This window comes from Carlito syrichta, unplaced genomic scaffold, assembly GCF_000164805.1.
Source record: "Carlito syrichta isolate Samal-C Ts95f unplaced genomic scaffold, Tarsius_syrichta-2.0.1 Scaffold165851, whole genome shotgun sequence".
In the NCBI taxonomy this organism is placed as follows: domain Eukaryota; kingdom Metazoa; phylum Chordata; class Mammalia; order Primates; family Tarsiidae; genus Carlito; species Carlito syrichta.
Genome location: NW_007109947.1, coordinates 89,989 through 112,635, shown reverse-complemented (window position 1 = coordinate 112,635; position 22,647 = coordinate 89,989). Strand labels below are relative to the sequence as shown.

Here is a 22,647-nt window from a genome sequence, read left to right as displayed (position 1 = left end):
TGCGTTGCACCTTCCAAAGTTTGCAGGGTACATTGTTGTTTTGTACTTAGGCTCTAGAAGACAGAAACTGTTAACTTGCATGTTTCTTCAGGGTGCTTTGCTAGAGGAATTTTATTTTCCTGATTTCCTAATGTGTCTATGAATTTCCATTTGTTGACAGTTTATAATAACCATCATCATTGTCATCATCATCACCATCAAACACTCGTACAGCATTGACCACAGGTACTGTTCTAAATCTATTACATATGATAATCATTCATTCATTCTTCACAGAACCCCTATTTATTGCCCTTTAGATGTGGAGACCAAGGCAGGAAAGCACAAAGAAATTAGGTGACTTGTCCAAGGACACACTGAAATTCAAACCCAGGCAGCCCGGTTCCAGAACCATACTCTTAATGACCATAATATGTGGTCTCTCATATATATAAAGACACTGAATTCAAGGACTCCTTAAAATATTTTTCTGGGATTTCTCAGGTCTAGTTAAAGAGGGTCGTGTTTTTACATATTGTTTTCATGAACTTAAAATATATAGACTATTCTTAATGATTCTTTAACTTTTATTTTTATTGTGACCTTAAAATGATAATTTCTTACTATTTCAATTCCACTTCTTTCTACAGTCCTTTAGCTTCCCTGTTTTTGGTCCTGCCTCTTGAATTCCCTAAACCAGAAGTATTTTTGGAGCTAGAAGAGGCCAGGGGACAAATAAGAAAGGACAGTGACACCATTAGAAGTCTCTGTTGGTTTGGTAAATTCCCATGATTTCCAGTTGGAAGAATTTTGTTTTATTATAGTATGTGAATTAAGCCATTCTAGAGAGTTGTATACCATTTTATTAATAATCTTCAGAGAAGATAATTTAATATGCTACAGAGAGGGATTCCACAAGATCCCTTGATAATTTCTTCTATTTATTCCACATTCATTGTTAGGAATTTCTTTCTCATGTCTATTCTAAATCCTTCCTACATAGCTAGTTCATATTGACAGAGAAAATGGATTTGTAATGACACTCTCATGAGCTATGAGTTTTGACAATTAAGTTCATGAACTCATGCTAGAAAAAATGCTACATACCGCATTGTTGAATATCACTATGGTCACCTTTGAAGTACTTCCCTTGGGAAGCTATTCACTGATGCTAGTGCCTAGTTCACCTCTCAAAGCAATTTTGGAACTCTTTCTGGAATGGCCATCAAAGCTGTCATCATATTACCCTTAATGTCCTGAATGTCATCAAATGTCTTCTTCTCAATGTTTCCTTATCTTTGGGTAAAGACAAAAATCATTGGGAGTCAGAGCAGATGAGTAGGGAGGGTGTTCCAATACAGTTATTTGTATAGTACTGCCAACATAAGCACACAGTGGCAAACTCAATTGTCAGAACTCAACAAAAAAACAATGACAGCTCTGACGGCCATTCTAGAAAAATAATTCCAAAATTGCTTTGATGGGTAGACTAGGTACTGGCATTGGTGCATAGCTTCCCAAGGGAAGTACTTTGACCATAGTGATATTCAGCAATGAGGTATGTAGCACTATCTCAAGGATGGTTTGTGAACCTAATTGTCGGACCTCATGTGTTGAGCACTGCCTTTTGCATTCTCGTCCTTGCAGTATAAGTAGTCCCTACCCATTTTTGGATGCAGGTTGTGTTCAAATAAAACAAAAGCAATCCAGTTTCCTCATTTGAGATGGACTTGAACTTCATTCACCTTGTCTCCTAGAAAAAGAAATCAAAAGTAGATTTTTTTCCACATCATTTTAAAGTTAGTGGGGCTTCCAAGAAGACAAGTAGCTCCTTCAAGAAGCCTGGGCTTGAAGACTGAAGGGGTCTTTGACAATCCTTGGAGAAATTCCTCTTTTAAAGCCAGAATGGAAAGCCCCTCCTTCTCTCAGTATTTTGAAATGCAGTGAGCTGAATATGACAAGACCTGAACCACATTTGCACACAAAACTCAGCACAGCACAATTTCTTGCACGCTCGACTTGGCAGCTGCTGTCCAGAGATCCCTGCATTGAACTTGGTGAACTGGCACCTGACATGGAGGTGCTAAGGGAAGTGGCAGGGACAGCCACAGCATGGGAGGCAGCCTCTCACCTTTCTTCCTGCTACCCAGGGACACTTCACAAGGCAGTGAGAGATGGCTGTGCCTCACCAAGTCCGGGAGCCTGTTCTGAAATCCTTGCCGAGGACTCACATGTCACTGAACAGGGAAAACAATGTGCCTCCACCTGAATCTAGTCACGTAGCTGGTCCCACATGAAAAAGTACCTGCAGCAGAAAGAAATAAGCAAGGGCCTTCCGGGATCCTTGAAAGACTATGAGGTCTGTGGGGAGGAGAGAGTGGGCTGGAGCAGGCTGTCTCTCTCTCTCTCTCTGTCTCCTGCTTCCCTCCCCAGGGCTGCTCTGGCAGCAGAATTGGATGGAAATGTCACCTAGTGCAGAGTGTTTTATTCGTCCTGGTCTGCACTCCTGCCTTATACAGTGAGAGCTCCTTGGCAACACCATGCAGAGGCTCTTCTCATTTTTAATTGAATCCTAAGAGGTATAGATATATATTTTTTTTCTAAAGGTGCCAGCTTAAAATAATTACTAGAATTCCCAACAGGGCTAATCAGAGATTCATAGAAAATGAAAGTGGAGAAGAACACCTTACCCAGTAAGTTTCTGTCATCCTACTTAGGAGGATCTTGCAGTCCAGGGCAGCAAAGTTCTTGGCATTATGGCCTATTAATAGGAGCCTTGAAACAAATCCTGACCCAGTGAGATAAGAGAAACTGATTTCACTGCCTGGGTATCTCTCCTCTGGTGACCAGACACCTTCCATTTTCATCAGCTGTTTATCAAAATCAGATTAGCAAAAGAATAATCAGATCAGAATTGTTTATGCCTGTCTCAATCTTGAATTACAAATGACTTTCATGTGCTGCTTGAGCAGAATACTGTGACCTATAGATGAACTGGCTTTTGCATTTCCTGTGCCTTGTACTGAACTTATAATTCCCCAAAGACCACAGTCATTAAGTCTCATTGTTGATTATTGATCTAGGTAAGATAGGTGAGGCTAGCTCCCTAGGGACTGTGGCTGTGTGGGTAATAGATTCTATCTTGGTGATAAGTCATAAGTCACTAATGGGTTATTTTGAGCTCTCCCAAGTGGAAGACAATGGAGCATTTAGAAGGTTGTGGAGTTACGTAAGACATCTCTTTCCAAACAAAGAGGAGGCAGGACATCCAGCCAAAGGATTGAGAGCAGGAGGCTGTGTGGTCTGGTGGTTCCAGGGAGAGACATGGGGCCAGGGCTTCCTGGGTTCAGCTACCAGCCGAGACTCTGACTCAAAGGGAGGAGCAGAGCCAAGTCTCTTGGCTCTAGGCAGATAGACTGTAAAACCAGGAGAGAGAAAACTATAGGTCTGTTCTCAAGGACTCTGGGGGGAAAACACATTTTGGAAATTTTAAAAAAGATCACCCTGTTAAGTTACAATTTGGGACTTTTTCAACAAGAAATGAGCATTTTCTCCACTTCTTGGCTGACATGTCCTTCTCTGGGCAGCGAGCTGGTGTCTGAGGGTGTTTTGTGTGGATTGAATAGACGAAGCCCAAGGGTCTGAGCAAAGCTAGTCAACCTTGGTGAGTTGTCACAAGTAATGCTCAGGGATCTAGGCACGGGGAGCAAAGAGGTTCTGCATGAATTCTTCCCGTTTACTCATCCTGCTTTCCATAGTAAAATGGCCTCTGAAATCGTGGGAGGAAAATCCCTTCCCTCTGACTTCTTCTGGATACTTCCCTTCAACCAATCTGAACAGAGATTTGCTCAGCTGCAACCAGCAGCCTGTTTGGCTGTAGACCAACACAGGCTCCCAAGCCACAGTCGGAGTCGGTGGACAATGTTCTCCAAGTGCACCAGCTCTGAAACTCTGATAATTCTAATCAGATGGAGTAGGTGGCTACCTACATGGTTGGGTTTGAAGGACAATCAGGCAGTCTCCACTCCCTGGCATCTTGCCTCTTTTCTCTGGATCTGAAAGGTTTTTCTTATCTTTGGAAATAGCCTATTAAAATGAAAATGAAATTTATGGGGATCTCTGTATTCACCATTAGCATTTGGGTTAATAAGACCTTAATAGAGTCTCACAGATGAGGGAGGGGCAGATTTTGCTGTGGCATGACGTTATGGGGCGGGAGGGTTCTAACCTGAAAGAACAGAAAGAACCAAGGACAAGAAAGAGAGAGAAAGATTCAGAAGTTGGGGGAGGGTTCTTGATCATTTTTCCAGAACTCTCTAGAGTGAAATTTAAAATCTACTGGTGAGAGGTGAGGTTTGCACCAGGATGCTTGCTCTTACTCTAATTCAAGCCAGGCCAAATGAAATCTAGGTTTCACCTTATCCAGCCTCCAAATATACTCACAATGTCACTCCACCCTGCGTTTGCCTGAGTGCATGTTCCCTGCCATTGGTTAAATAGCCAATCTCATTGTCATAGCCAGTCTCAATGTCTGGAGTCCTAAGCTTCCCTATATTAAAATTAAGTAAGCTCTCTGTCTTTTGCAATTGTATAACCATCCTTTTGTCACTTTGTTGAAATCTAGAAAAAAAATGAAAAATTAAGTCTATTTTTTCTGGTAAAAGTATACGAGGGAACACTATTTTTAAAATTTTAAATATGTGGGGAATAATTCAGGATTAGGTATACAAATGTTCATTATGCAGGTACCTTTGTGGATGAGGTGTGCCCCCCATTCCCCTGGCAGTTTCCCACTACTGCTAATCTTGCCTCCACCCTCCACCAGCAGTTTCCCACAACTGCCGATCCCTTTCTTACAGTATTATGACAGTTGTTCAAGGTCCACTTATGAGTGAAAACTTGTGATACCCAGTTCTTTGTTTCTGTGATAGATTACTCAGTATTACAGACTCTAAGTCCATACAACTGGCTGCGAAGTTCATAATTTTGTCCTTCATTATGGCTGCATAATATTCCATTGTGTATATGTACCACATTTTTTTTATCCAGTTCTCTTTTGATGGGCAGCACGGTTGGTTCTGTGAATAATGCTGCAATAAACATGCATGTGCAGGTATCCTTTCTTTCTTTCTTTCTTTCTTTCTTTCTTTCTTTCTTTCTTTCTTTCTTTCTTAATATAGAACACTTCATGAATTTGTGTATCTTTTTCATGAGTGATTTGAGTTCCTCCGGGTATAGTCCCAGTAGGGGGATTGTGGGGTCATATAGGAGGTCAATTTTTAGATCTTTTAGGAATCGCCACACTGTTTTCCACAGAGGTTGTACTAGTTTACACTCCCACCCACAGTGTAGAAGAGGAACACTATTTTGTAAGAGTATGCACATTCTACCTTGAGTGAAAGAGAGTTTAAAATAATCAATTGACAACTTTAATACAATTTCAGATTCTGTTTTCTCTATTTTTGACAATTCACTATGGCTGGCATACCACATTTTTAAGCCTCCCCTGGGTAACCAATGGTCTAATAAATGTGTATCTAGGGAGATGTAGGAAGACCAATTAGCAGTGGATTTCATAAGATTACACTCATCTTCTCTGCTCACAGTATCACTGCTCCCTATGTTACTTGAGAGTTATCCTTTTACTCTCTACAATCACACCTGGTCATGCAAAGACAACATAGTGAGAGTTTTTGGAGAGAAGGGTCTAGGTAAGAAATCAAATAGAATAAACAGGGCACTCTGCCCAGAGGGAGGTGTCATTCAAAATCTCCAGTTCAAGGGGTCTAAAGTGTTCGCTGACCTTTAGTTTTTCAGTCCCCTTGTTGGGCATTATCTTAGTCTCTTCTATAATACCTGGCAGCATCAGGTGGGCCTTGATCTCATTCAGGGGGCCCTGCCTTCCTCTCCAGCAAACTTCCATGTGGGAAAGGAAGGAACCACTCACATTTCACAAAAGAGACTCCAGGCATCCTCATGCCCTCAGTCAGAGAGTTTTGTTAAACCTCATGTCTCTACGAGCATCCAACAGACACATGAAAAAATGCTCAGCCTTACTAGTCATCAACGAAATGAAAAGTAAAACCACACTGAGATAACTCTAGTCAGCCTGGCCATCATCAATAACTCAAAAAACAATAGATGCTAGAGAGGATGCAGCAAAAAGGGAACACTGTTGGTGTAAACTAAGTACAACCTTTGTGGAAAACAGTGTGGCGACTCCTAAAAGATCTGAAAATCGACCTCCCACATGACCCCACAATCCCCCTACTGGGAATATACCTGGAGGAACCCAAATCACTCTATGAAAAAGATACCTGCATACGCATGTTTATTGCAGCATTATTTGCAATAGCAAAAACATGGAACCAACCATGCTGCCCATCAAAAGAGGACTGGATTTAAAAAAAAGTGGTACATACACACGATGGTATATTATGCAGTAAAAGAAAGACAAAATTATGAACTTTCATAGCAAATTGGATGCACTTAGAGTCTATAATACTGAGTGATCTATCACAGAAACAAAGAACTGAGTATCACATGTTCTCACTCGTAAGCTGACCTTGAACAATTATCATAATACTATAAGAAAGGGATTGGCAGTAGTGGGAAACTGCCAGGGGAGGGGGTGGCACACCACATCCATAATGAACATTTATATACCTAACCCTGAATTGTACCCCACATATTTAAAATTTAAAATTAAAAAACAAAAAAACTTCATGTCTCACATAAAATCTTTGTATTTGGATCACTACTGTGGAATCTGCTTTTTCCCAAGATTAAGAGATGGATATATATCCCACATATGTACTTTTGATTAAAGGATCTTTTTAATGACCTTCCCAAACAAAACACTTCCTCTAAGTACCAATGTTTTACAAGGAATCAATAAACATACATAAATATTTGTTGGAAAGAATAAAGTGTTGTCTCCAAGCTGGTATTTCTATGCATTAGTTAATTTTCACTTACACCTTGAATTTTTAAAGATACAATATCTAATATTAATTCTATACTTTCTAAAGACTAACTTATGAAAGATATGAATGTGCCAAAAGAAAAAATAGAATAATGTATCATGACCTATCAAGATAGACAGGCTCTGTCAAGGAAAAAGTAGATTACTGGCTGTATAATTTCAATAATTAAATTTGCCACATATTTAAAAGCTCTTGTTAATGTTTTCATATCCAGCTTGGAGCATGGAGCTCCATTTGGTATTTTCTGACTATACTGAAAAGTAAACCTTTTATAATCCTTGAATGAGAATCAGTGACCCGCAGAGTCAAGCATGCCAAAAGTGCTTGATGACTGGTTTTTAAGTAAATGAAGGATTGTGCATTACAGTATGTATTCATGGTGGGCTAATATGTGCTAAGGCTTAATAAATATTTTGTTTTCAAAAGTTGGGTTAAACATGCCACTGTTATACTAAGTTAGAAAGTATAGGAGACACAGAAGAAACGTCTCAGGTTCTACTTCTGCCTGGGAAAAGAACTGAGAGAAGACAACCACATTAAAGAAAAATCTACAGAGTGTAGACCAACAAAGGGACCCAAACAGCACACAATTCTGTGTGCTACATGGCTGCCAATACAAGTTGGTGCCATTTTATTTTAAAAGCAGAATTTCTGTTTGAGGCCCCCTTGATAATGTTTCTAGCTTACAAAAAGGCAGTCACTGAGGAGACAGCAAAGTAGAGCTACTTATCTAGTTTGATGTGGGCACAGGAGACTGCATCAGTGAAGAGATGTGTCAGGGGCTACATGGAATTCGGCTAAGGCAGGAAGAAACCAAATGTGTATTAAGCACCTTCGATGAGCCAGTACTTTGCTAAGTGCTATTTCAGTTAGCCTTCCCCATGATTCTGAGAGGTAGTTGTCTCTGCTTTTCACATTAGGAAACTACAGACTGAAGGACTTACCCAAAGTCACATAGATGTGAAATGGCAGTCAGACTTCCAACGTGATGCCCCTATAGCCTTAACACTAAGGATAAGAAACACAGCTCAGAGTGTGTGTCTTACATTGTTACCCCTTTCTTTTTGTGCTGTACAAGCTTTTCTAACTAAACTAAACAGAAAGAACCGCTGCATGTTACAGTATAATCAACTCTTCAAATTACTTCAGAGTTGGTAAGAGGAGGTCCTTGAGTTCAGATCCGAAATGAAAAAGGCTGTCTGTTTTTCTACATAATGAAATATAGAATATGATTGAATATGTGCCACTCGACATGTATCCCATTCTTAAGGCCAAGCTTTATTGAACATTAGTAGATATAAAGTAAGAACCACCCCTTTAGGTACCTTCTGCAAGATTTTTTCCAGCTCAGATTCTCTGCCTTGGGAGTGATTACAACCTTGATTTCTACAAAGGATGCAGAGAACCAAGACAGAAACAGACACTGGAACAAAGGGATCACAATGAATATTAGTTTTAGTCTACTTCAAAACCAGATTTTTGGAAATAAACACTAACCTGTATAACATACTGTCAATATAAAACATAGCCAAACACAATGTTTTCAGGGGTTATGAAAACTTTATTCATAAAGAAAATCTGAATTATACACATCCCCTTTAAAAGCAACCACCTCAAATACATAGAAACACTTCATTTTCTTCATGATTTGATCAACACCAGAAGGATGAAACCACAGCACCAAAGTACAGTCCGGTATTTTTGAAGGGGATAATAGCCATTCGAGATAACAAAGTAGTAGAAAATCAGAAGAAACAAATCAAGGCATTCATTTCAAAGGTTAAACAACCAATTCGTTCAAACAAATTTTTCTTCTATGAGTCAATAGATTTAGTCATTGGTTCTTTCTAACGCTCTCCTGTACATATAATGTACATCTAAAAACATGATGGAGTTCTTTGAGTATAGTAAGAACTGATAGCCAATATGATTTACAGAAATTCATGACTACAAAGCAATAGTTCAGAGACAATCTCAAGAAAATATAAAGATATGCTTCATGATAGGAAAGGATTGGTTTTGCAGGCAGCTTTTACATTCATTTGTGATTATTTTTAAATAACCGCTCCACTCTTGTCCTTTTTGCCCCACCCCTTACTAAAATTTTATAAACATATTTCAGATATACTGCCTGAAAAAAGGGAAGTACAGGAATATTAAAAGATGATGATGCCTTGGAATGAATAGAGAACATATACATAATGGGTTCTCGCTATCAGAACAGCACATTAATGTGTGCAGCTAGAAGAGATCGTAGATACTTTTAATCCAGAGAGGAAAGAAAGTTAGGCCTGTTACTTGACTACAGTTTCTAGGGCTCTGGTATAGCTATATTTTTAGGCATAGCTCCAAGGAGCAGCCTACACAAATTTGGATGGCGTGAGGAAGGCACAGATGGTGGCCACGGGAAGGCACAGACCGATCGAGTGGGCTCGGTTACAAAGTCTGTACGTTTCGGCTGCTGTATTCCTCTTATTTCAAGTACTGCCAAGTCCCGGCTGCTCCCCCTCTTTCCAAAGTCTTGATTCATTTAATTCTCCTGAAGGAGGTGGAAGAGGAGGAGGATTGCGCAAATCTTACTGTTTCATGGTTTAGGAGAGATCGTCACCATCTTGGCGCCTTGTCAGATTTTAAGTGTAACATTTTGCTAAGTGTAAAGCTGTGTATCTGTTCCTTTTCTGTTGCCGTGATTGTAACTTCAATATTTGCAAAACACAACATCAAAATACTTCAAATCCAGTCCAAAGCAGTTATTCATGAAACACAATTCTTACGTGTATCAATTGTACAGTGAACTCGCAGCAAAGAAATCTTTTCTTTCTTTTTTGTTTTGTTCCTTCTGTTCACTTACATTTTTTTTTCTCTCTTTGAGGATTTAATGATGATTTTATCATACAATAGTAAAATCTCACATACACACACACACACGCAGCATATATAAATATATATAAAGCTTAATACTATGTTACCTCTAATTTGATGCATTATTTAGAAAAAGGATGCAAAGCTAAAGTTATTTTACTGTTTGAAATACCCTGTGAATTGCTTGTAAAGCATAGAGCACCATAGTGATATGGAGAGTTTTAATTTTTTACTATAAAAAACATGTAGTGTTTGCTGTAAAAAGTTGTTAAAATACTCAAGATGTGCTTCTAAGTGGTGCCTGATTAATGGCAACTGGCATTAAAGCACTACTTTCTTACTCTTTAAAGAACAGCCTACAACATTCCAAATTCTCAGTCATTTTCTTCTTTATGTAAGAAACAATATCAAAATTCAAAATGGATTAGTCTTTCTTTAAAAAAAAACAGGGCACAAAGTATTTTTCAGGTCATCATCGGGATGCTTGGTATTCTATCAATGTAATTTATGTGTGTGATCAATTCTGCTCCAAAGACTTATCCACTAAGCTCTCCAATGAGCCTTTTTGGTCTGAGCTAATGTGCAGGAAGGCCATTTTTAAAGCAAGTCAAAACACAAAAAGGTTTTAACATTTGTTAATCAGGTGTTTTATCTGGAGGACATAAAAGATATTTACAATCCTCTAGCTTACTGACTTATCGTTTCTCTTTTTCCTTGGATATTTATATTGTGTAGAAATTAACACTACCACAATCAATGGAATTATTCACCTCTCTTCTAAGGCAACAAAATATTTTTCTTTTAGGTAGAATTTCATGATTAGTAAAGTATATTAATAGGCAATGTGAAGAGGCAAATGAGCTCGGCTGTCATCTAAATTTCTGCTTTCAACAGATAACAATAATAAAGTTCCTGGTAACATTTACGCTGCATGAATTTCCATTTCGACTTGCTTAAAACATTGATATAATTCAGAATATAATAATAACAATAATAACAGAAAGAAGTCTCCCACTTTAGGGCACTTGTGCTTTAAACCATAGTCACTCAAAAACAAAACAAAACAAAGACTATGCTCCAAGTCAAAAATTAATTGTTCAAATAAGAACATCAAAACATTATTTTGAGCCTGTAGCTTGATTGTGCATACAAATCAATAAAAGGACTGTATATCAAATACAATTTCGTGAATGGAACACATCAGCATTACCCAATCTTCCTAAAACGTACTTGGTTGCCAAGAGAGATACTTTTCAACATGTCACGAATGTGCTATTTGTATAAACACTTCCTATTACAAATACTCTTGTTATTGTTTAAATGAGTGTTTTTAACCTGAACTATTAATAATTTTTTTCCTTGTGGTGCTTGGCTTTCAGAAGAAAGAATCTTTAGGCCTCTTCTCTTGTGAGAGTAATTTCTCTTAACACTGACAGTGCTGCATAAATACAGCCAGGAACTCGTTAAATAGACTTCTGAGCATAATTATAATTAACAATTAGCTAGAAATTAGTTTTAATGATTTGTTTTAGATGATAGAAAAGAAGCAGAATGTAATTATTTTTAAACCTTCTACATCATTAAGAATACAACTACCCCCACCTTTCAATTATTGCGAGGCAGACAATCATCTGAAGCATTTAGTGAGTGATCTGCTTACGGAGTCAAACTAAGGGAGCCTGAAGAGAGAAGGCCACTGCCCCAACCCAGGTGTTTATAATTATTTAGCCTTTTCACAAAGTCTCATCCTTTTCTACTCTGCTCCTTTAAGCTATTTCATGCCTTAAAGACAGCTCTGCTAGAAGAAAATGAAGAGAGTCAGTTCTTCATTCATCTCCGCCTTTCTCCAAGACATAGTGAGGGTCATAGCCAGAGGTAGGAAGGACCGGAGGAAGAGTCTACAAAATTTAGCAAACGGGCCTGAAATTCACACTTCACACCCTCAAATAGGAAAGGAGATTATGTAAGTAAGGGATAAAATGAGTAATAGGAATAAACTCCAGACTATCAAGGCAGATCTGTGCCATTCTTTCCCTGTTCAGTGTTCTTTCAACTTTTAATATCTCAAAATCAGTTTGGATCCTGTTTTTGCCACAAGAATGTTAAAAAAAAATACAAGAGAAACCTGAAGAAATGTTCTTTTGTTGTCTGGAAAATATAAAAATATTCATTTATAACAGTGAATATTATTTATTAACAAAAGGTTTTTTTTTCTTTCTTTGTTTAAAAAAATGATTTTACCTCAGCTACTCAGTATGCTTTTTCTCTCTCAAGTTTGAATGAGAATGTTAGACCTTTTGCTGCTGGCCTTCAGAAGTCGTTAGGGAACACATCCTGACACCCACATAAAAGACCTGGTACCTATGTTTCCACATCACAAAGCAGGCCAACAAGCACACAAGGCCGCAGACCAAGTTAAGAATCATCTGGATGAGTAAGAACAGTTTGAAAGTGCCAGTGACGCTGGTACACTCAGTCACATCCCGGTAAACAAAGGTCCTGCTGAGCGGCTCCGAGGAGGGCAGTTTGCAGTGGCAGGAATCCACTGTGGTCTCACAGGTAAACTGTGTGAGCAGTGAATAGTGATGGGCAGCAAAGGCCACGGCCAGCACACAGACCATCAGGCCTAGGGCACTCAGCAGAAAGTACAACAACTGCAAGAAAGCAAAAGAAAGCCTTTCTGGTTACGAAGAACACTGAATGATTATCTGCAAAGTTAATTCATCATAACTCTTCTTTTTCTTCTCTCCTGGAAGTTCTCTGATGGAGCGAATTTCTCCTAAGACACATAGCACCTAAGAAATGGAAATAGCCCCATGTTTATTTGTTAGCAATTCTTAAACCCTGATCACATTTTCGTGTGCTATCCAGATGGTGGGCCCTTTTCATGAACTGTAACAGCCATATTGGCTTGACTGTGGTATGTTTATGTCTAGATATTGCAAGCAGTTTAGATGAACTCCTAGCAAGTTATCTCTGAATGACACATGGCACTTATTTTGACCTCAAGAACTGCAGATAATTAAAACTGAAACAAGACTAGGAAGTAAAGAACAGGTTTCTGCAATGTAAACTCTGAATTGGCCGAAATTAGCAATAATTGGTCAGCTAACAACAGGTGTTAACAAAAAGACTATGTTCAATGTAGTGGTTGCCAAACTGTGTCCATAAACAACAGAATCCCCAGCAAGAGGTTATGGCTCCAGAAGGCAAGTGACTTGATGTCAGCTTCATCACCTATGTGTCTTATCCCAAGTCCAACTATAACTGTATGGTTCTTGAGTGTAAAAATAAATTCTAAATGGCTCCTCAGTCACTGGGGTTTTGACCATTGTAGACCTCTGGGTTCGCCTTGAGATTGGAACATTTGGGTTCAAGTTGTCACTCTGAAGCTAACGAACTGTGGAATCTCTGAACAATTCAGGCATTTTTCTTACACCTGAAATATACTGATCAAAAATTGTGAGTATTCATTGACATGACTATAATAAAATCTGTTTTACAGAACAAGAATTTTTGTGATTGGACTTACCAACAGGAAATGCTTCTTTTAGTGATCCGCCTGCTGAGGTTTCAGGTAAAGATTAGAGCCCTCAGCTTTGGGGACTAATATATGCAGTTCTTAGCAAGATTTATATTACCACCGTCAAAAGGTGCTCTTCACAGGGAGCAATTCTGATGAATGAGAACTTTCCGAAGTAAGATTAGTTCCAGTCATCTCCAGGTTCAGATCAAAGTAGCTCTGAAAAGATTATGCTTCCTCCCACCTCCCATTATATATAATTCAAAATAAAAACATATATGTGAACTATAAAGTACATGTACAAAAGTTCTCCAAATGAGTGATTTTCCATACAGTGACAATTTTAAATGTTTTCAAGCCTCAAATGTGGTATACCATACTTAAAATTTTATTTTTTCTCTGTCTTGAGTGGTATGTGTATGTGTATTCGTACATGTGTGTGTACATCCTGGATACTGGTATCCTAAGCACATGTCTGGTTTGCCTATAAGGGAATCCATCAAGGATCACACACAGCTTGACTGAGTATCTGAGGTCAGTGGAAGAGAGTGGAATGTAAAGTCATTTTTACCTTCATACATCTTAACATGTCTTAACCAAAGAGTAAATGAATTCCTTAGGTCTTCTCATCAAAGATGCTTAAACACACACACTATTTATTATCTTCAAATCGTTTGAAGGGTTGTCAGATGTTACCTAAGTATCTTTATCTGTGAAAGTTTGTAGAAACATATCTCAGGGACACAACAAGGATTATACTCAACATGTTTTGTGTTCACTGAAGGAAGGGAATGAGATAAATACAAAGTGGCACCGTTATAAAATTTAAAAGGAAATATTTAATTTGTAGTATTGAAAGCACTGCCTTGGTCCTGTCCCCAATATTTTTGGTGACTGTATTTTATGCAAAAATTTGAATTCTTAGGCCAAAAACATGGGATCATTTTGTGGGGCCAAGGGGGAGGGTATTTGAACTATTTGGAGTTGTTCTGAAATAATCCAGCTCAATGATTGACTTCAAACTCTTGGTGCCAAGAGCCACATGAAACTGCTGGCCGTGCTTTGTGTGTGCGTACCCATTGTAGCTGCAATTCCAGTGCAGCCAGCAGAGAACTGGGAACTATTTGCTCTGGGAACACTGGTGCATCTACAACTTTACCAGATGGGAAGGGCCAGGTTAAAGTGATCATTTCCTACCCGGTAGTTATCTGCTTTGAACGGCCCCAGTTGGAGTTTTCTGTACATGTAGGGAGTGTCAAAAGAATGTAGAGGCATTTTAAGAGATGTTATCTGTGCATTACTTTTCAATGTTTAATTGAATTATGTAGCAATGCATAGTATGACATTCACTCAACTGTGCTTCCGTCATTTTCTTTGACTCTCCTGCCTGTCGCATGGTGACACTAGGATACTGAAAATATGCATGCTTTTTTTTTTTGGCACCCCCTGCATTTTATTGCCTTCAATGAATGAAAGTATGGTGGGGTCTTATAATAACCCTCCTTCCACCAACACACATCCTTAGGTAGCAGTTTTCTGTAATTCATTGGGGCAATATCTTGAAGCAATGACAATAATTCCTCATTCTCAATATGCAAATAATTCAAATAGTTGCAAAATATTCTATTCTCTCAGGACGGCCACAAAAATCCTTCTGCTGAAAACGGGAATTTTGTCTACTTTTAAAATATGACCTGTTGGCTCAGAGATTAAATTAAAAATTTGCCCGAGACCATTTAACAAGTCCACAGCAGTACTGGGTGATGGTTAAGGGCATAAACCAGGGAGCCAGATTGCCTGGGTTGGAATCTTGGTTCTCCCCTCAATAGCTACCCTCCTTAGGCAAATTAATCAATCTCTGTGCACCTGCATTTCTTCATCTGTAAACTTGGTGTGATGATCGTAATAATTGTTCCTATTTCATAGGATTATTATAAGGATCAAAAGAATTGATATCTGTAACTAGGACAGTGTCTGGTACATAGTAGCACTATTTAAGTATTTGTGAAATAAATAAACAAATTAGTAGAGTTGGAGAGAGCTGCCAGTTCTTAGGACTCAGGATATCAACTCTACTGGCTGTGTCTTCTTTTCTGTCCTGTGGGAGTAACAATGCTTACTTGGCTTGTAGAAAGGATGTAAACATTTACACAAACACAGTGGTTGCTCAATTTTAATTGAGCCGCTCAAATATGCTAGAAGTCAGCCTGAGCACAAAGAAAAACCATGCCCCTTAGCTTCATTGAATATGAATAAGTTGACATCAGTGTACATCTCACACTTAATGATTCGCCTTCTCCCACTCGGAGAAAGCATCCGGCCAAGTAAACTGGAGGAGGCCACGGCATCAAGTTTCTTATCCATTTTAAGACAGAAATATAGACTTGATCCCCCAAAGCCTGTGGGCTACATCCGTAGCGCTGTTGCATTTTGTCTTCGTGGCTTTTAACTCATCTGACAGCAACAAGCTTCTGGGTTAGAATCTGTAATTTAAAATCAAGTGGCTTGTTTTACCTACACGGCACGAATAAACTATCACGGAAAGTGTTTACGATGACCTTGGGAATCCGAGCAAATATATCTTGATAAGAGCCCGGCGCGGGAGGCATTTGTCTCGCGGGTGTCAGCCCATCAGTCTGGCGCTGCGCGGCGGGCGGGGGCGCGCTGGCCCCGGGCGCTTAGGCAACAGCAGCGCCCGGGCGCGTCTCCGCTCGCCCGCAGCCTCTAATTGGTACCCGGCTGCAGCTTGCACCTTCGGTGACTTGGGGAGGAGGCTGGTTCTGCTCCGATTTAATTACCTTCCCCGGTGGCCCGAACGGCAGGGGCCCCTCTGCCGCACGCCGCCCAGGAGGAGGCCCCCTGGAGGTGGGCAGGAGGGAATATGCCCCCGAATGGTTCCGCAGTCACGTGACTCTGACATGTGTCTGAACCTCCAGGTGAGCCCCGAGAAAGCAGGGCCACGAGGAAAGGCAGGAGGCGCTCGGCCCGCCAGGCCCAGCGGCAGGGCCCAGGGAGGAAGAAGGAACAAGCGCTGGTGGCATCCAGGGTCTGCCAAGGGGCCCCGGGAGAAGACTGTTCCAACTTGAGAGAAAAACAGAAGAGCCCGTGGCTATTGTCTCTAAGAGAAAGAGAGAGAGAGAGTGTGTGTGTGTGTGTGTGTACGTGTACAGACTACTGTGAGATTGTCATCATGGCCTGATTGCTTGCCCTGGCTGGCTGGGCGCTCAACAGGAGGAAATACATCCTCAAACAAGGCTTGGGAAAGGGTGCCAACGTGGGGGCACTAAAACGCAGCTATGCGGATGAGAAACCCCTTAAGAAGATGCATTTCACCCCCTCTCCCGCCCCATGGTCTGAGAAGCATGCGGGAAGGAGTTGTACCCTTCATCACTGGAAAACCTGGGGACGGGCTGAAGCTCGCTTTCAACCTGAAGATCACGTAGCGTGCGACCTTAGAGAGCTGGCAGCAGCATCACTAAAGGTCACATTCAGGAGAAGAGGAAAATGCTTCAGTATTTGTCAATGTCTGTCACAGGTGGGAAAAAAAGATAGCTAATGAGATCTTCCTGGTGGGGAATTCGCAACCTGGCTGACATTGGCAGTGACTTTTTTCTCCTTTTTTCTTTCTTTCTTTCTTTTCTTTTCCCCACCTTGCTCACTGTTTTAACTAAGGTGCAGATGTTGAGATGCCCCGGGGCCTCTCAGACGCGGATACTTTTTCCTCTGCTGTTTTCTGGGATCATCTGGGTGAAACATGAGGGAATTTCACGTAAACTGCTGAAAACCTACTGAATGAAGTTCCTGTAATTTAAGAGATCATTTCTTACCTATTTTTTTTTAATCACTAAGACTTGCTTTAGTCAGACCTCTACACAAAAAGTAAACATGGACTGATGTCTCCTTTTAAGTAAAAAGTCCTCAGAAAAAGTAAAATTTCCAAATGTAGGCATATCCACCCAAATTCTAACTTTATCAATTTTTAAAAATAGCATATATTAATTTTTTAATTGGAAGGGTTATGTCTGACTGTTGAAGAGCATTTCAAAATCAGAGAAAAACTACAAAATGCAGACATAATCCCACCACTTACAGGTAACTATTTTTGTGTGCTCATTAAAAGCTTTTTTTCTTCTACAGGAGTGTACATTTTGTGTAGCCAGCTTTTTTTATTAATAAATATGATACAAACATTTTATTCCATTAATAATTTTATATAGCATGATTTTAAAAAAACATTGACACATTGCTTTTTTTGTCTCAACAGCTCCTAATATACTAGAATATTCCAACACATCTTATTTTTTATCTCAATAATATCATTAACTCACTCTTATGCTTTATGTTTTCTTGTTCTAGTGAACAAAAGAACATCTAGTTTTTATGTTTTTTGTAAAAGAAAGTAAACAATGTGAATTGACCCCCCCAAAAAATCACAGAAATCTTTTTATTCTCTGCTACAGTAGTTGAGAGAAAATATAGGGATTTGATTTCTACTAGTTCTGATTGCCAAGTTCAGTGTTTGTGTCCTTAAACTCTGAAAAGGTGTGTCTGTGTTTCCCTTTGGATTCATGTCTATTGTGTAGTGAAAATGCTGTGTGCTTGAATTGGCTCCAAGCCAAATGCACTGTCCCTAAGAGAAAAATACACATAAATGAAAGACACACATGCTTGCCAAACCGTGAATATCCCACCTTCCCTTAACCCTGAGACTCTTGGCACAGACCATTTGGATGCACCCAATGTACTTTTTCTGTCTCAGTGATCCCACCTACAAAAGGAAATATACTTAAACTGCTTCATTATCAAAATATTCCAAATAAGCCCCAAGATATGGAAGTGAGCACTGAAAGAGACACCTTTTCCCTGGCCAAGTGTGTTGTTGAACTGATGAATTTTCAATATTCCTATTAAGGGCATTGAAGGACAGACTTTATATCCTCCATGCCAACTCAGTTCATGGAAATTAAGAATTAAATAAAAAATCAGCATTACCTTTGGGGTCTGGATCAATGCCCTCTTAAAACATTTTTTGGCCTGTGTAAAAATGCAATTTCTAGACTAATCAGATATGCAAGCTTTTAAAAGGGCACTCCTTCATTTTGTACTTGGGTTTCTTTCTGTGCAATGATAAAAGAGAAAGAAAAATCACAACTTACTTTCATAGAAAACTGGATACATGTTCGTTCGTCAACTTGATACGAGACACAAAGCATAAACAAGCCAAGATAGGCCACTAAGCAGACCTGCAATGGAGAACACAGAAGAAAGACGCTAAAAGGGCAATTCGTGCATTGGGCTGACATTAGTCTGAGTGACTCTCACCAGTAACATCTGTGTGGTCAAGCACTCCATTTCGTTTACTTATGTGCTACAGTTTTTTTCCTCAATTTGTGGACTACCACTTTAAAAATAGTAAGATCAATTTATTTCAATTTAGCCAGTATTATTAAGTCCTTTTAATGTGCCAGGTGCTACACAAAACCTTCAGAGTATATGTTGATGAATAAAATTTACTCAACTTTGAATAGTATACACACTATTCAAAGGCAGGGCATTAGATTCCGAAGATTATTCAGAGAAGTATAAACGGGGAATAAATAGCATTGAGTTGGGCAAAATAAAAGGATGCACACAAGAGATGGATTTGAAATGGTCCTTCGAAGAAAATAAATTAATAATCACTAACATTTGCTAAATACTACATGCTGCGGCTCTTCTAAGGGCTTTATATGTGTTTCCCCTATAATCATCACAAAATGCTATAAGGTAGGGCCATTATGATCGTCATATTGTAAATGAGGAGGCAGAGGCACAAAGCTAGCAAATAATGGAACCGGATTCAAAGCAGGTAGCTTGGCTAAAACAGCAACCTAAGCGATAGCACAGAGGTAGGACTGCACAGAGAATGTGTCGCAAGAACAGCAAATATGCACCCAGAACTGAAATAATGAAATATAGAGCAAAAAAGGTAGGGTGGAAATCTAAGGATATGGTGTGGATTTAGTAAGTAAACAAGCGTCCTTGAAAATGTTTGAGCAGGAGAATGACAGGATTTGAGATGTTTCAGAAAAAAATGAGCAGTGGTGTTGGGTGGCTCAGAGTGAGAACCCTGGGATGTTTTACTAATTTGAGCAAGATTGATGCATCAGATAAGCCAGAACTCAGATGGTGGCAGACACATTCAGAAAGAGGTGGGGAGGACAGGTGTAGTAAAAGCAGAATCTATACATCTTGGCTATTGTGTGACTGATGGGGGACCTAGCGAGGGGGAAATGAAAAGCGACCTCCAAGTTTAGAGCATCAATAATGGAAAGAGGGTGGATGTGCCTGACTGAAACAGCTGGCCAGAGAAACAGTGAGTTTGAGAGAAAATAAACTTCTTCATCGCCTAGGCTGGAGTGCAGTGGCACGCTCACAGCTACCCCGGTTTCGACCTGCTGGGCTCCGGCAATCCTTCCACCTCAGCCTTCCAAGTAGCCGGAACTACAGGTGCGTGCTACCACGCCTGGCTAAGTTTTTTGTTTTTTTTTTATTGTAGAGATGAGGTCTCCCCACGTTGCCCAGGCTGTTCTCGAATCCATGGACTCAGGTAATCCCCTTACCTCGGCCCCCCAACTTCTGGGATTACAGGCTTGAGCCACCACACCCAGCCTCTTTTTTAATGAATTGGACTTTTAAAAACTATGATTTAGAATCTTCCTTCCTTCCTTTCTTTTTAAAGACAGTGCCTCAAACTCTTGACCTCAAGTGATCCTCCTGCCTTGGACTCTCAAAGTGTGTTTCTAATCAAAGCATATCTATTCACATTCAATTTTGAAAAAATTTAAAAGTTGTTAAAGTTCTATATTTTAAGATAGAAAACATAAGCAACAGAATTGCATTTTCTGATAAGCACAGTTTTCCCAGAGACAGATGTTGAAAGGGTGACTGAGAGTCACCTATCAAGTCACAAAACTACTGGCTTGGTAATATTTATAAATCCTACCCCAGGGCCAGCTTCCCACCACAGGCAATCCCAGTGAGGGTGGTAGAGTGGTTTTTGAAGCCAACATAGCATTTGAAGGTTCTGTTTCTATCCTATCCCTTGGTTATACAATCAATATGCTGTCTGTGCCCTCATCGGTTCCCAAGTTGAAGGCTGTTCAGATTTTTACTGGACCATGAAGCCAAAAGCTAAGCCTTCACTTAGTACAGGCTGTTTCCAGGATTTTCCATCATTGGACTGGCGGCAGGGTTTAATTGCAGTAGATAACATTTGCAGTGGAGAGATACAGCATTAAAACGTGAGCATGGCATAAACTGGAGAGGTTTGGAGAGAAAACAAAGCAGACAGGACCCAGGGAGGCAGCTTTTCAGCAAAAACCTGTCAGATGCAGAAGTAATGAGACTGAAGTTGTTTGTGTAGCCCTAATGAGACTGATATTTTCAAGTCAGGGATGAAGTTCTTTTTTAAAGTTAATAAAACAATACATTGAGATATAAGTTTGATAAAGCCTGTAGGGGTTTACTATGCATTCTCACATTAAGAATCTACAGAACTTTAAACAATGGAAGAGACCTCCTTTTTGATTTTTGGTGACCAAAAAGATGGAAGCTTCTAAACTTGCTTCTGTGGGGATGATTATATCTCCAGTACATGCCTGTGAGTTTCTGTCTGCAGGTGCCTGGGGTCAGGCCTCTCTCCTCCATAGCTGTCTTTGTCCCTGGAGACTGCTGCACTACCTGTCAGCCAGGGCTCTCCTTTTTGTCTTTACAAGAGACATATTCCAATAATCAAGCCTAACTGACCAGTATCCTAAAAATCTGATTCAGTGCCTCTACTTACACAGTTTCCCATTTCAGCAGTACTACTTCTTTGTAGCCTTCATTAACCTTGACTTCCAGCAAGAAGTTGCATAGGAACACATGTAAAGCATTTTACTTGTTCAATCAATAGACAATTTTTTTAAAAGTTTTAAAATACAGAGTTTATTAGCGAGAAGAAGAGAAGGAAAAAGATTCATGGCAGAAAGGCCTGTTATGGACAAGTTCCTCAAAAAAAGAAAAACTGCCAATAGACAGAATTTTATGGAGGTCATACAACAGGCAGACTCTGTGCTATTGTATGATCCTGGAAAATAAGAGTGAAAAACAAACAGTCCCTTACTACAGAAACTATCCAGTGTCCAAGGATCTCCCAGTCCAATAGGAAAAGAGAGGATAGCTACAATATTATGTAAACACTAGGACTATGTCTGCTGTAAGAATACACAAAAGGGCTAACTAACCTAAAGAGACCTAGGGGAACTTTCTGAAAGAAGATGAGTTTTGAATGATACTCATAAATTAACTAGAAGGAGAGTGTGAGGAAAAGTATTTTGGGCAGGGAGAGGAGTAGTGGGTGCAAAGACGAAATGCAGTGTACACATTCTACACATTCGAGGATTCATATAGGTCAAGAGCAGAGAAAGAAAGAAAAGACAAAAGACATGTTTGCAAAGATGGGCAGGCACTAGGTCACAAAGGACTTTTAGTTCAACTAGGCCATTTTAAGCAGGGGAAGATTGTGATCAATCTTGCCTTTTAAAATGGTCCTTCGGCTGTGAAGAATGGATTGGATGGGAGCAATATTTGGGGAGGGAAGACCAGCGAGGAGGCTGTTTTTCATATTTGGAGAAAGGATGAGTGTCTGAGCTCAGGCAGAAGTAAGTAAGGATAGAGAGTGGGTATGTTTGAATGACAGTAAGGAAGCCGAATTCATAGGCTCTACAGACCGATTAGATTAAGAGCTGGAGGAGAAGGGAAGGATCAGGAAGGTGCTTCCAGGTGGGTGGTGTGGCCATTTAATGAGACACAAGATAGAGAAGAAGGGGCAGAATGGGTGTGGGGAAGGATGATCCCGCATGGACTCAAAGCTCATTAAGTCAAATGGGCCTAGAGCCCAGGATGGAGGCCTAGGCTTCAGACAAGTGTTTGTTAGTCATTAGCATATGTGAAGCAATTGACACCATAAGAAACACAGGCCCATCCAGATGGAATCTAGTGAAAACAGAAAAGGGCCAAAGAAGTTACCCATAAAGAACCTTTGAGTCTTTTGAACAGAAAGCATCTCAAGTGTATTTCTGATAATTTTGGTTGCATCTCATATCTAAAAATTATGAAACCAATTGTCTTTTTAGATATTTTGAAAGCTTTACTTCTAGGTCCTTGGAAAGTATATTTTCTATAAAGCTTAAATAAATTCAAGAGATTTTAATTTCTTGACCTTCCAAGAAGACTTGATAGGTTCTGGAGGAGGGTGGGAGTCTCATTTTCTTA

At 39.7% G+C, this 22,647-nt stretch overlaps 1 protein-coding gene across 1 annotated transcript in view; it reads right to left on the bottom strand.

The window, feature by feature from the left end:
- Window positions 1-10,271: 10,271 nt before the first annotated feature.
- Window positions 10,272-22,647, bottom strand: part of SSPN (sarcospan) — a 35,990-nt gene continuing 23,614 nt past the window's right edge. The window contains exons 2-3 of the mRNA XM_008051122.2: window positions 18,507-18,593; window positions 10,272-12,481 (exon numbers count right to left, since the gene is read on the bottom strand). Coding sequence (XP_008049313.1) covers window positions 12,116-12,481; window positions 18,507-18,593 — 453 coding nt within the window. The 3' untranslated portion in view covers window positions 10,272-12,115. The remainder of the gene's footprint in view (window positions 12,482-18,506; window positions 18,594-22,647) is intronic.